Source organism: Pelophylax lessonae, assembly GCF_965119305.1.
Source record: "Pelophylax lessonae genome assembly, chromosome: 1".
Classification (NCBI taxonomy): Eukaryota; Metazoa; Chordata; class Amphibia; order Anura; family Ranidae; genus Pelophylax; species Pelophylax lessonae.
This window is the reverse complement of record NC_138768.1, coordinates 494,502,012-494,514,590: the sequence shown is the minus strand read 5'-3', so window position 1 is coordinate 494,514,590 and position 12,579 is coordinate 494,502,012. Positions and strand designations below refer to the sequence as shown.

Below are 12,579 nucleotides of genomic sequence, written 5' to 3'. Positions count from 1 at the left end.
TATGACCACTTCCTGTACCACATCCATTATCACTTTTAACCAGAATTTGCTCTTATATATACAGTATCTCACAAAACTGAGTACACCCCTCACATTTTTGTAAATATTTTATTACATCTTTTCATGGGACAACACTGAAGAAATTACACTTTGCTACAATGTAAAGTAGTGAGTGTGCAGCTTGTATAACAGTGTAAATTAGCTGTCCCCTCAAAATAACTCAACACACAGCCATTAATGTTTAAACCACTGGCATCAAAAGTTAGTATACCCCTAAGTAAAAATTTCAAATTGGGCCCAAAGTGTCAATATTTTGTGTGGCCACCATTATTTTCCAGCACTGCCTTATCCCTCTTGGGCATGGAGTTCACCAGAGCTTCAAAGGTTGCCACTGGAGTCCTCTTCCACTCCTCCATGACGACATCACGGAGCTGATGGATGTTAGAGACCTTGTGCTCCTCCACCTTCCATTTGAGGATGCCCCACAGATGCTCAATAGGGTTTAGGTCTAGAGACATGCTTGGCCAGTCCATCACCTTTACCCTCAGCTTCTTTAGTAAGGCAGTGGTCATCTTGGAGGTGTGTTTGGGGTTTTTATCATAGAATACTGCCCTACGGCCCAGTGAGGGGGATCATGCTCTGCTTCAGTATGTCACAGTACAAGTTGGCAATAATGGTTCCCTCAATGAACTGTAGCTCCCCAGTGCCGGCAGCACTCATGCAGCCCCAGACCATGACACTCCCACCACCATGCTTGACTGTAGGCAAGACACACTTGTCTTTGTACTCCTCATCTGGTTGCCGCCACACACGCTTGACACCATCTGAACCAAGTAAGTTAATCTTGGTCTCATCAGAACACAGGAAATTGTTCCATTAATCCATATCCTTAGTCCGCTTGTCTTCAGCAAACTGCGGACTTTCTTGTGCATCACCTTTAGAAGAGGCTTTCTTTTGGGATGACAGCCATGCAGACCAATTTAAGGCCGTGTGCGGCGTATGGTCTGAGCACTAACAGGTATTTGTAAATCGCTATCATATCCCCTCTCACGCATCTCTTCTTCAGCCAGAATAAATGTAGTGCTTGTAGACATTCTTTGTAATTGAGGTCCTCCAATCCCGTATAAATTTAATTGCCCTTATCTGGACTCTCTCTAGCCCCAGCACATCCCTTCTGAGGACCGGTGACTAGAACTGGATGGAATACTCCAGATGTGGCCGTAACAGAGTTTTATAAAGTAGCAGGATTATAGTTTTATCCCTGGAGTACATCCCCTTTTTTTTGCATGCTAATATTCTGCCGGCTTTATTAGCTGCAGCTTGACATTGCATGCTATTGCTCAGTCTTTCTTCTACTAGGACCCCTAAATCTTTCTCCATCCTTGATTCCCCCAGAGATTCTCCCCCTAGTGAGTAGTTTACGTTTATGTTTTTAGCCCCAAAGTGCATTACTTTACATTTCTCCACATTAAACCAAATTTGCCATGTAATTGCCCACTGCGTTATTTTGCTGAGGTCTTTCTGTAAAATTTCAATATCCTGCTGTGAAGTTATTGCTCTTCTTATTTTTGTGTTGTCATATATTGTAAGGCCTTTAGCTAAGTCTGGTCTGAGATGTTGTGACATAGTGCCATATCCCATTTATTCAAGGATGGTGTTCTGAGAGGGTGAATTTCAGGTACCAGGATTTTATTTTAGGAATGTTTACCTTCACTGCATTGCATTATTGTAGCCAATAGAAAACAATACCACCTAAAAAATCTTATTTGGAACAATGTTATTTTATAATTTACATGATGCTTCCTGTCCTATATGAGAGCATTTGGAATTGTTCTTAAAAAAAAAAATGAATGTACAATATACACCAAATATAGTTTACATGTCATGTATGAATAGAGGTGTATATATTTGCAGACATATCAAGTTTATTACAAAAAAAATTCATAACATTACACAGCACCAACTTTACAGCTTTTGTACATCATTACTATTCATAATTCATTGCACACACTAATATAGCTGAACAACAGGCAAAAACTATATACACTAGTAAAAATACATCTAAGGTCTGTTTTACCTGCCAAAAGCGTTTCCTTATTTTAAAATTTAGTCATGAGATTGGCACATCACCTCTATGGGTTTGGCTCTGGCTGATGTGGTATAGAGATGTATATGGTGGTTAGGAGTTCTGCCTAATAGAAAGCCTACTGGACCATGAGAAGGGGGGGGGGGGAGGGTGCCTTAACCACAATGCCCATCTTGCATCAGCTTGCTTGATGTTGGGCATCGACAGGTGTTGCTGTGATAAAATGTTTTTAATGTATAGTTGTCAAAAGCAGGGGACTCTGCTGCTACAATCAGGTCATACAGCTATACAATCTCTTTTAGATTTACCCATACTTTATAATCTGACAAAAAAACCTAAACAATCTATACAAAAATAGTATCACATCAGGCAGGCAAATGCATTACATAGTTGATGTTAGATCTAAAGGAGATTGTACATCCAGACTGTATAGTGCCTAAAGCTTGAGGGACTCACTGTACTATAGGGAAAAAAGTTTAGGGGACTTACTTTACTAGATGAGAATCATACTGTATAATTATACTGTCTTTATAAAATACTATGGAGCGTCTAAAAGGAAAAAAAAGGTTTAGTTTTGGTTGTAATAATTGTTTTACACTTTCCATCTCTTTATGATTTTATGCTCCATGCCGCCCCTCCCCCTTCCTTTTTTTTTTTTTTTCAAAATGAAGCAACCAACTCATCCTTCCTCCACCCAGCTGAAAAAATGTAAAAGAGAACAATGCATTGCATGCAATGTACTTGATTGGTTACTTCTACTGACCCCCCTTCACCTAGTCTGAGTGTTAATGTTCAAAAGTCAGTAAAATGGACGGGTCATCCAGTGACATGGTGGTGTGTAAACCCTAACAATGAATGCCTCTTATGTGCTCCCTTTTGGTATATAATATACCAAACATAAATTCTATATACCATTGAAAGTGTTGTGTTATATCTGTTTGATAAATGCAAAAAAAATACCTTTTGAATTTGCTTGTGAGTTAATAACTTTCTGTGCTATCTGCCTGTGCACAAAGAAGGGTTATGGAGAAGAATAAGTGGAGAGGCATTGAGGGGATGTCTGTTTTCTTTGTAATTCATCAGAAATTAAATAGGCAGGGCTGACAACATGTGCTTTGGAAGAGCTGTGTTGTCAGGAAAGTACTATATTTCTGGGTTTTTTTCTGTCCTTGCAGTTTATTTAAAGGTATAAAACATGAGGAAACAAGCATGTATTCTAGGGATGTACTAAATATATTTTTTATTTTGCTATGACATGCACTTTATATTAACATTTTCCAAATGATATAACCATTGTAACTCTAAAAGGTAAAAGCATTAGTCACAAGGACTAATGGCATAAGGTCCATATTTGGCTATATTGCCACAAGATAAATACCTACAGCCTGGATGAAAGAAGGGAAAGGGGAGACATGATTGAAACCTTTAAATACATCAGAGGGGTGAATAAAGTTCAGGTGGGCAGTACTTTCAATGTGAAGCCAAGATCAAGAACATGGAGGACGTAACCATAGACTAGCAGGAGGAAAGTTCAAAACTAATCTTATATTATTATTATTTTACCAAAAGAGTACTTGATTACTTGGAATAGACTTCCAGCAAAGGTAGTGACTCAGTCAACAGCTAGTGGGTTCAAACATGCCTGGGACAAACAAACATGGATTTACACTCAATAACAAAATAGTAAAAAAAATATATATATATACAAATTATAATTTATAAAAAAAAAAAAGAAGCAGACTCGATGGACCACTTAGCCTTTTTTCTGCCTTCATTCTTCTATTATTCTATGTTTCTAAGATGCAAATGTACAAAAAGTACATACAGTCTCAAAAGCAAAAGACCTAATTTGCACTATCTTGGTCATGGCCCCTTCTTGCCATTAAAATAATTTGTAATGTGTAAAACAAAACAGTCTTGCAATTGGGTCATTTCCTTTTTGGTTAGGTCATTCTGTTTCCAAAGGGCGAATTTTGATGACAGTTGATTTCAGTGGGTAATGCCTTCCTTTCCAAGTCTTCCAAAAGATTCCCTGCTTTTTGTCACGTCGCTGACGTGGTATTGAGTGGAAATATTTACCATTTAGGTTAGACTTGCCACATGTGCTAAACCACCAGCCTCCTGGAACAAAGAACAAAGAATAATTTACATAGTTTTACATAATTTCTCTTCAACAAATTAAATAAAAGTCACCCACACCCTACAGTTAAGATTAAAATAGTTTCTCAGACTCTTGGGCGAAATTTAAAATTTAAATTTATAGCATTTCCTATGATACATTTACTCTCAAATGTAAGTTTAAGCTTTTAGTTATAACCTAAATATTTTAATATTTTTAGAAAACCATGCCACAAGCAAATGTTTTGTGTAAATTATCTTATTAGTCATGCTTCAGTATATCTGCGGGGAGAAACTTCTAACTTGCATCGCTAGTTGCTGTCAAAGTAAAGGATTGACATAATTAATTACCCATACAAACACACTAATGGCCAGTTCAGTTTCAAAGATGATATCTGATATGTTTAAGACAATGACTTTACTTCTATTCCAGTTTTCATAAATCAGCCTCTGTGTATCTTTTTATCAAACCAGTATAGTCACAATACATGACTGGGTTAAGATATGTAATGATATGATTCAGCATTTTCCAAAGTTTATTGTATACCAAAATTCTGTCCATTTTTCAAATACATGAAAGGTTTCTGGGAAAATATATCTAAAGTGTAGCACAACCAAATGCATATATACTACCCCATAAATACATAAAACACATTTAATTTCCTTATTTACATAAATAAATATAAATAACCAATACAGTGACCACAAAAACTTAAAGACAGTGTCCCAATTCTTATTTATTAAGATTAAATATAAAAGTCCACAAATACTGTGTGATTTCCCTAATAAATAGTGATGCTTTTAGCATGTGTGCTTCAACAGAAAGAACGTGCAATAAAGTGCTCCACCGCTGTGTCCCACCACCTGTCACTGCTGCCTCACCTCAAAAAAAACCCCACACAATAGTAAGGTCAAACACAGCTCAGAACATTGCAGCAATCCTCCCAGAACATAAAAGACAGGTCTTGTCACATATATCTTATATATGTGATAAACTGTATATGGGGGATTCTTTTCTTATCATATGTATTTGCTCATGAATTCTAAGAATGCATTGAAATAATTTTTTTGAAAAACAGCAGAAAGAGGGTGCCTGGTAAAAACAAGTAACACTTTATTTAGATACACTTACATCAAAGTATCTTGCAAGCTGCACACAGGGTGGATGTGGATCACCAATCAAGCAGTCAGCAGTCAGCCATCATAAGGGATGAGAAGACCGATGTGGGGATAAGCTCAGACCTGCCATATGGAGGTGTATAACTGGCATCATCTCCAGCTCTCACACCTGCTCTCACAGAGCTAGCAACAGACCAAATCAGGACGGAGGTGGGCCTCAACGTGTTTCTGAGGTGCCACCTCCTTCTGCAAGCAAACCCGCTTGAAGAAACATTATATTGTTTGGACAGAATTAAAAAAAGAGGATTTTCAAAATGATAGAGTATTCAACCGGGGCGATGCAGAGATGTAGGATGAGACAGGTGCTTATGGCAGGTTACCAGAATTCATTACCCAGCCATGTGCATCCCCCATGTTGGGTGGTTTGTTAGTCCGCACCCCACCTCTCTTCCCAGTGGAGAAGACCGCAAAAAGAAAAGAAAGAGAAGAGGCAGACGAGGTGGGAAGCGTAAACAAAAAGCACCACAGGAGACGACCTCAGATACCATAAAAATATTTCATTTATCATCCCACATTTTATCCATAGAGGAAACCTCTATCCTTAAAAAGGTTTGAATTTTGCTCCATCTAGTTCTCCCAATCCCTTTGTGCTCTTTGGAGATTTAAGTAGTTTTATTCATAAATTAACCCTAAAATGATTCTTTTACATAAAAGATTCTTCTTCCTCCTCTTCAGATACCCCTGCACCTCCTTCTCCCACCACTGGTTCTGGAGTGTGGAATGAGAAGGATATCAAAATCCTCCAGACTCTCGAAGAACTTCAGGCGGAACAAATATGTGAGGAATGTTCCCCCTACATACCCATGTCATATGCCCCGATTGCACATACGACTTCCAAACCACCTTCTACTTTTTATCCTTCACTTGTGAAAGGTTCTTTTATAGATGCATTTTATCATTTAACTTTTGCTGAGCTAAATCAGTTGTGTGATTCTACCAAGACAAATAGGTTTACACACCATAACCTCAATCCCATAGAGAGATTGGTCCTAGAAGCTTTAGCCAACAATCATGATCTTATTGTAAAACAGGCAGATAAGGGGGGAGGATTAGTTATTCAAAATAGATCTGACTACATCAAAGAGGCCCGAAAGATTGTTGTCAGATACTAAAACTTATATTAGGCTTCCTAAGGACCCTCTGCATACTTTTTAATCAAATTAAAATCCCTAGTAGACCAGGCATATAGAGATAAGGTCATCAATTCAGGAGAATATCAATTATTGTATAAGGAACTATATAAACATCTGTATTTCTATCATATGACAAAGGTTCACAAGGATCCCATCTGTCCACCTGGGAGGCCAATTATTGCAGCTATGGACAGAATTTTGAGTAGTCTGTCCAAATATGTAGATTGCCTTTTGCAACCTATAGTTCAGTCCCTACCATCTTATGTCCATGATTCCACCCATCTGTTGGATTCCCTGTCGCACTACACATAGGGAGAGTTCCTATACTTGGCTCTCTCTCGATGGGACTTCCTTGTACACAAATCCCAGATGAAGCTGGACTCACAGCATTAGGGCATTTTTTTTAGCACAGTAACCTAACCTACATCACCTACAGGCCCAGTTTACCTTGGATTGCAAGCAATTCTGCTTGGAGCACAACAATTTTAAGTATCTTGGGGTTACTATCTCCAGGTGCATGGCACTGCCATGGGTGCTTCCTTTGCACCTTGTTATGCCAATCTCACTATGGGTTGGGGGAAAGAGTCATGCATCTGGAGAAGTAACCCCCTTGCATTTCAGATTGTCTTCTACGGAAAATACATTCATGACGTGATTGTCATATGGGATAGTCCTCCCTCTTCCATTTCCCCTTTTGTCCAGTACTGTAACAACAATAACATGGGCATCTTGTTCACTCATGTACATGATCCTCAATCCCTAACATTTTTGGACCTCAAATTATCCCCATGCAGAGGGCCGGATTGTGTCTAAGAACCATTTCAAGCCCTCTGCGGGAAATTCATATCTCCATTTTGGGGAGCTGCCACCACCCCAAATGGAAGCAGAATATCCCAAAGGACAATTTTGTAGAATGAGAAAGAACTGCACACTAGATAGTGACTACAAGGCACAAGGGCAACTCTTAATAAATACATTTATGAACAAAGGATATGATTCTGACATAGTTCAAAAAACGCTTTTGGAGTGCCAAGCCCCCATCACCAATCAGGACAAGCTGACAAATTCTGTAACTAGGTCCGAAGTCAAGTTTATTACCAAGTATCATAATCAACAAAAAGATGGAACACATCATTAGACGCCACTGGGGTATTCTTTTACAGGACCCGAATTTAGGTCTGGTTTTGCCTGAGAGACCAAGGGTCATCTATCGCAAAGCTAGAAGTGTGAAAAATATGGTAGCCCCAGGTATTATTCCTCACTGTACTACTTCAGTAAGGACAATAACCACCTTTTGCAATCTGACAGGTATGTTTCAGTGTAAACAAATGTGATGTAAAATGTGCCGATTCATCCAGCATCGCCAGAAGAGTTTAAAAGATAATTCGGGTGGGAGTGGCCGGGATGTGAAGCTGAGCGGTCGCACTGTGCTCGAGCTTCAATCCCACGCTGATTTCATCCTTTCTTCCAGCTCTTTTTCTCCACCTCCGCACCCCTTTACCTCAACCCTGGGTTCCAGAAGACAGGGCACCACCCTGCGGGCCCCTCCACTCTCTCCAGGGAAGCTGCGATCCGCCAAGAAGTCCGGTGTCCCGGGCCCTTCCCCGAGTCCGGCTGCGGCCATCTTGCCCACGAGGCCTACTACCTCCACGATTTCCGAGGGCACTCAGACAGCGCACTGCTCTGGGAACTTCAAGGATCCGTCCCCATCCGACATCCTGGAGGCCATCAAAGCCTGCAAGGATACACTTACCGTGAAAATGGATTACTTGGCGACAGATATCAGCCTCATTCGTTCCGGTCCAGGATGTCGGAGGCGGAGGGTCGAATCTCTCAGCTGGAAGACTCGACGCAGGTGGATTCCAGAGATCTTCGTGCACTTCAATTGCAGGTCCGGGCTCTTCAGGATCGGGCGATCCACACCGAGAACCGGCTTCGGCGGAACAACATCCGCATCCTGGGCCTCCCGGAGTGGGCGGAGGGCTCCCGGCCTGCGGAATTCGCAGTGTCGTTCCTAACCTCCTTGCTGGACTTGCAGGATGTGCCCCCCACATTTGTGGTAGAAAGAGCGCACAGGGTCCCCCCGGCACCTCCGATCCCAGGAGCTCCACACCGCCCATCCTGCGCTGGCTCCTCAACTACCGGGACTGCGACCGCATCCGTTCTGCCGCAAAAACAAAGCAAGACTTCTATTTTGAAAATGCCAGGATCATGCTGTTCCCTGACTATTCCCCGGAGGTCCATCAGAAGCGACGCCTCTTCACCGAAATCCGCAAGTGGCTGCGAGAGAAAGGCATTAAATTCAGCCTTCTTTACCCCAGCAGGCTGCGGCTGATAGACGGAGACTGTACCCGCTTCTTTGAGGACCCTGAGGCGGCGGCGGCCTGGCTTGACATCCACTAGGCCCTCCAAGGTTGCCCGATGATACCGGATCCACTTCCCGATCTCCGTGCAACGTTCCAGTGACGAGCCGTTCCGGATCCTTTAGATTCATATTCTCCTGCTCCTCTGCCCAGAAGGTATGGCTTTTCCCCCCCTGGCCGTTGGCATCCTGACTTGGGACTGTGCCTCCGGTCTCCCCCTTCCTACTCCCGCTACGGGCCGTTGGTTCCCCGTTGGCCTAGATTTTTATAGCTGATCCACTTCCCCTGGAACTGCTCTGGCCCCCTGTTGTCCCCTTCTCCAACTCCCCTTGGGTCGGTGCCGACCATACCTCCATCCATGCTGGCTTTTCATCCGGATCGGAGCTGAGCCCCAGATTGCCAGAACTGTCGCCCCTGGACCCCACACTGTGTACTGGACCTAGACTCTTGTGTGCAGATTATTCTTTTTGTTTTTTTTTTTGTGTACTGAACTGTTGCAGTGACGGTCCTTACGTAGTTCTGGCCAAGGCTCCCGCCACGGACCTAGCTCCCAAGATAGGCCCCCATACGTTTTTGGGGGTGTGATGGGGTATGGTAGGGTAGGCACTATGTGTCTGGGGTGTTGCGCTCTCTCACGCGGAGAGCTCATGTTGTCTGTATGTGTTAATGTTAGGTGCATGGGTTTGCTCTGCCTTGCTGCTCCCCAGGTGACTGGGACTACATATGGTTCTACTGGGTTGACTATTCTCCTAACCTTCCATGATGGCATCACGTAAACCACCTACATTTTCCGTGTTATCATGGAACGTGCGGTGCCTGAATTCTAAATTTAAACGGGCACTTCTCTTGCAATATGTGCAGCGTTACAGCCCATCCATACTGATTCTGCAAGAAACCCACCTGGTGGGCAGCAAGCTCCTGTCTTTGTGAAAACCGTGGGTGCAGAGGTCCTTCCATGCCTCTTACTCCACTTATGCCAGAGGTGTCTCTATACTGATCCAAAAGTCACTGCCCTGCGTGATGGAGGCGGTTCATACTGACCCCTCTGGCAGATATGTCGTGCTGGTGCTCTCCATGTGGCAGCAGAGGTATGTGGTGGCGGGCATCTATGTTCCCCCGCCGTTTAAGGCTGAGGTCCTATATACCATCCTAGAGAGGATCTCCGCTTACTGTCCTGCCAAATTAATTCTCCTGGGGGATTTCAACGCCATCCTCTCCCCGGACCTAGATAGGCCCACACCTCCCAAGGCCTTTTCCGGGGACCTTCTCCACTGGTCCACGGCTGCCGGGCTCCAGGAGGTGTGGCGTTGGAAACACACCGAGGAGAAGGTTTACTCCTGTTTCTCCGCTACCCACAAGACGTCCTCCAGGCTAGACTATGGTTTTGCTAATCCGTCCATGCTAACTGATGTGGAGGAGGTCTCGTACCTGCCCAGCGGCTTGTCGGACCATAGTCCCCTGCAGGTCGTAGTGCGCTTGGGTTGCGACCGCAGCGGTTCCATGTGGCGTCTTGGTGCCCAATGGATTGACCATCCTGAGATAGTGGCACAGACTCCATCCGTGATACAAGACTATTGGGACTTTGTCGTGCTTCTGGGGGCATCCCCTATGAAAGTACGTGTCCCTGTACAGCGGTATCACCGAGTCCACCAGTACCCTCCACCGCTGAAGCGAGGGGGGGGGACCGCTGTCTCCAGTGAAGCACAATATTCTTCCTGGCGAAGAAAAGAAGGAGACCCATAAGAGTGCGGTCTGCCACCCTGGGCAGCAGGTCATCTAATAGGCCCAATAGGGCAACTTTGTGCGAGGGGTCAATTGAAACCTGCAGGACGCCATTCACAGCTGTGAATACCCACGACCAATAATCAGACAGATCCGGGCAGGTCCAGAAGATGTGGACGAAGTCCTCCGGAGTGTGGCCGCACCGCCAACACTCCGGGGAGTAGGAGCTATGTATCTTGTGCAGGCGATGAGGGGTGAGGTAGGCCCGGTGAGCAATTTTGTATTGGACCATACGATCTCTGAGAGAGACCAGGATCTTAAAGGGGGAGTCCCACACCTGCTGCCAGTCCTCCGCGTCCATGTCCGGGAAATCCCGAGTCCACCGATCACGGAGACCCGAGGGCTCCGCAGAGAACACCTGAAGGAGATGGGCATGCAGAACGGAGGCGGCACGTTCGGAGCAGTCATAATGGAGGACACGCTCCAGATCCAACTGCACCGCCTGCGCCTCCCCTTGTGGGAACTGGGCCCTGAAGGCATGGGACAACTGTAAATAACTAAATAGGTGGGATGGTGGCACCCCATGCAAGTCAAGGAGTTGATTGAATGTGGGAAGAGAGAGGTCCGTGGAGGCCTAGATTGTGGACCTTCAAATTAATCCACTTTCATAAGATGATAAGCAGGTAAAATGAACCAAATCATAGTCAAGTACAGACCAAAGGTTAGGGCAATTATGGGGACAGAGGTGGAAAACAGATAACAGTAAGCAGGGTCCAAGCTGAGTCATAATCAAATATAAGATTAGAAATCAAAGATTGAACAAAGGTCAAGTAAAACCCAGAGTAGCGGTAATTATATGCACAGGAGACTTTCCAAACTGTTTGCTCACGCACTGTGTCAGTGCACTGAGGTAAATTTAATCTAGCTCTAGACTCTGAAGTATCTTACTTCTGTGAGCAGGTGGTAATGGTGCGAGTTGAAAAGCCTCCACACATGAACCAGAAAATGCAAGAGACATATTGTGAGTGGGCTATGGCAGGCAATTTGCCATCATGGCGTTACACACCATAACCTGTTGGCAGGCAAAAATAAAAAAAAGGAGCAAATCTCCAAAAGTTTGGTTTCACCTGAATCCAATGACAAAAAATGAAAATAAATAAATAGAAAGACGTGAGTTTCAAACTCAAATTGCATTACAGTAATAGGGATAACATTTTTCATATTCCCCTCTGTAGAGCTGCTAAGCAAGCTGTAGTCACCTATATGGCATGTAATCCCCCAAAATGCCCCCTAAATGTTCTTTTTTCTCTTTAAGTTTTTAAAGCTGCTATTTGGAGTCTTATGTCTAAAAAAAACCCTCAAAAGTTACTCAAATAACAACAGTATTCATGTGAAAAATGTTTTGGATGTATTTCACTTGTTTTGGATGTATTTTGTTTATTCTTTTATTTGAGTTTTTAACGATAGCAAAATAAAGGTGTGAAAGGAATACTTTTGCACTTTTAACTTGGGCACGTACAGTATGTACTTAAGCCTTTGATTGTGGACAAGGACATTAGCGTTCATTGCGATGCTGGATACTTTTGATATCTAAAGGCCCGTACACACGTACCGATCGTCGTCATACAAACGTCGGCGGACGAAAGATCTGCCGATTGTACGCGTGTTAGTATGGTGCCTCCGACAGCTGTCTGCGCACAATCCGCGGACAAAAGTCTTTCTTGCAAACATGAAAATTTTTGTCTGCGGACACCAGAACGGACGATTGTTCGCCTGTCAGTACAGAATTCGGCCGACAGACCGCAGATTTGCAAGACTGGGCATGCTCAGAAAATAAAAAACACAGGGAAAGTTAACCATTACATGACATCACTTCTGCAGTCAGCTGAAGTCTGCGGACAAAATTCTTGTGCTGTCCTTGTGCTGTCTTTGCACTTTTCAACAGACACCGACATCCCGGGGAGAAAAGAGGAACATT

General features: G+C 43.5%; 1 protein-coding gene across 1 annotated transcript in view; it reads right to left on the bottom strand.

Annotated features, from left to right (window-relative positions):
• Positions 1–3,646: 3,646 nt before the first annotated feature.
• Positions 3,647–12,579, bottom strand: part of ANGPTL4 (angiopoietin like 4) — a 56,161-nt gene continuing 47,228 nt past the window's right edge. The window contains exon 7 of the mRNA XM_082254957.1: positions 3,647–4,207. Within this exon, the coding sequence (XP_082111083.1) occupies positions 4,035–4,207 (173 nt within the window). The 3' untranslated portion in view covers positions 3,647–4,034. The remainder of the gene's footprint in view (positions 4,208–12,579) is intronic.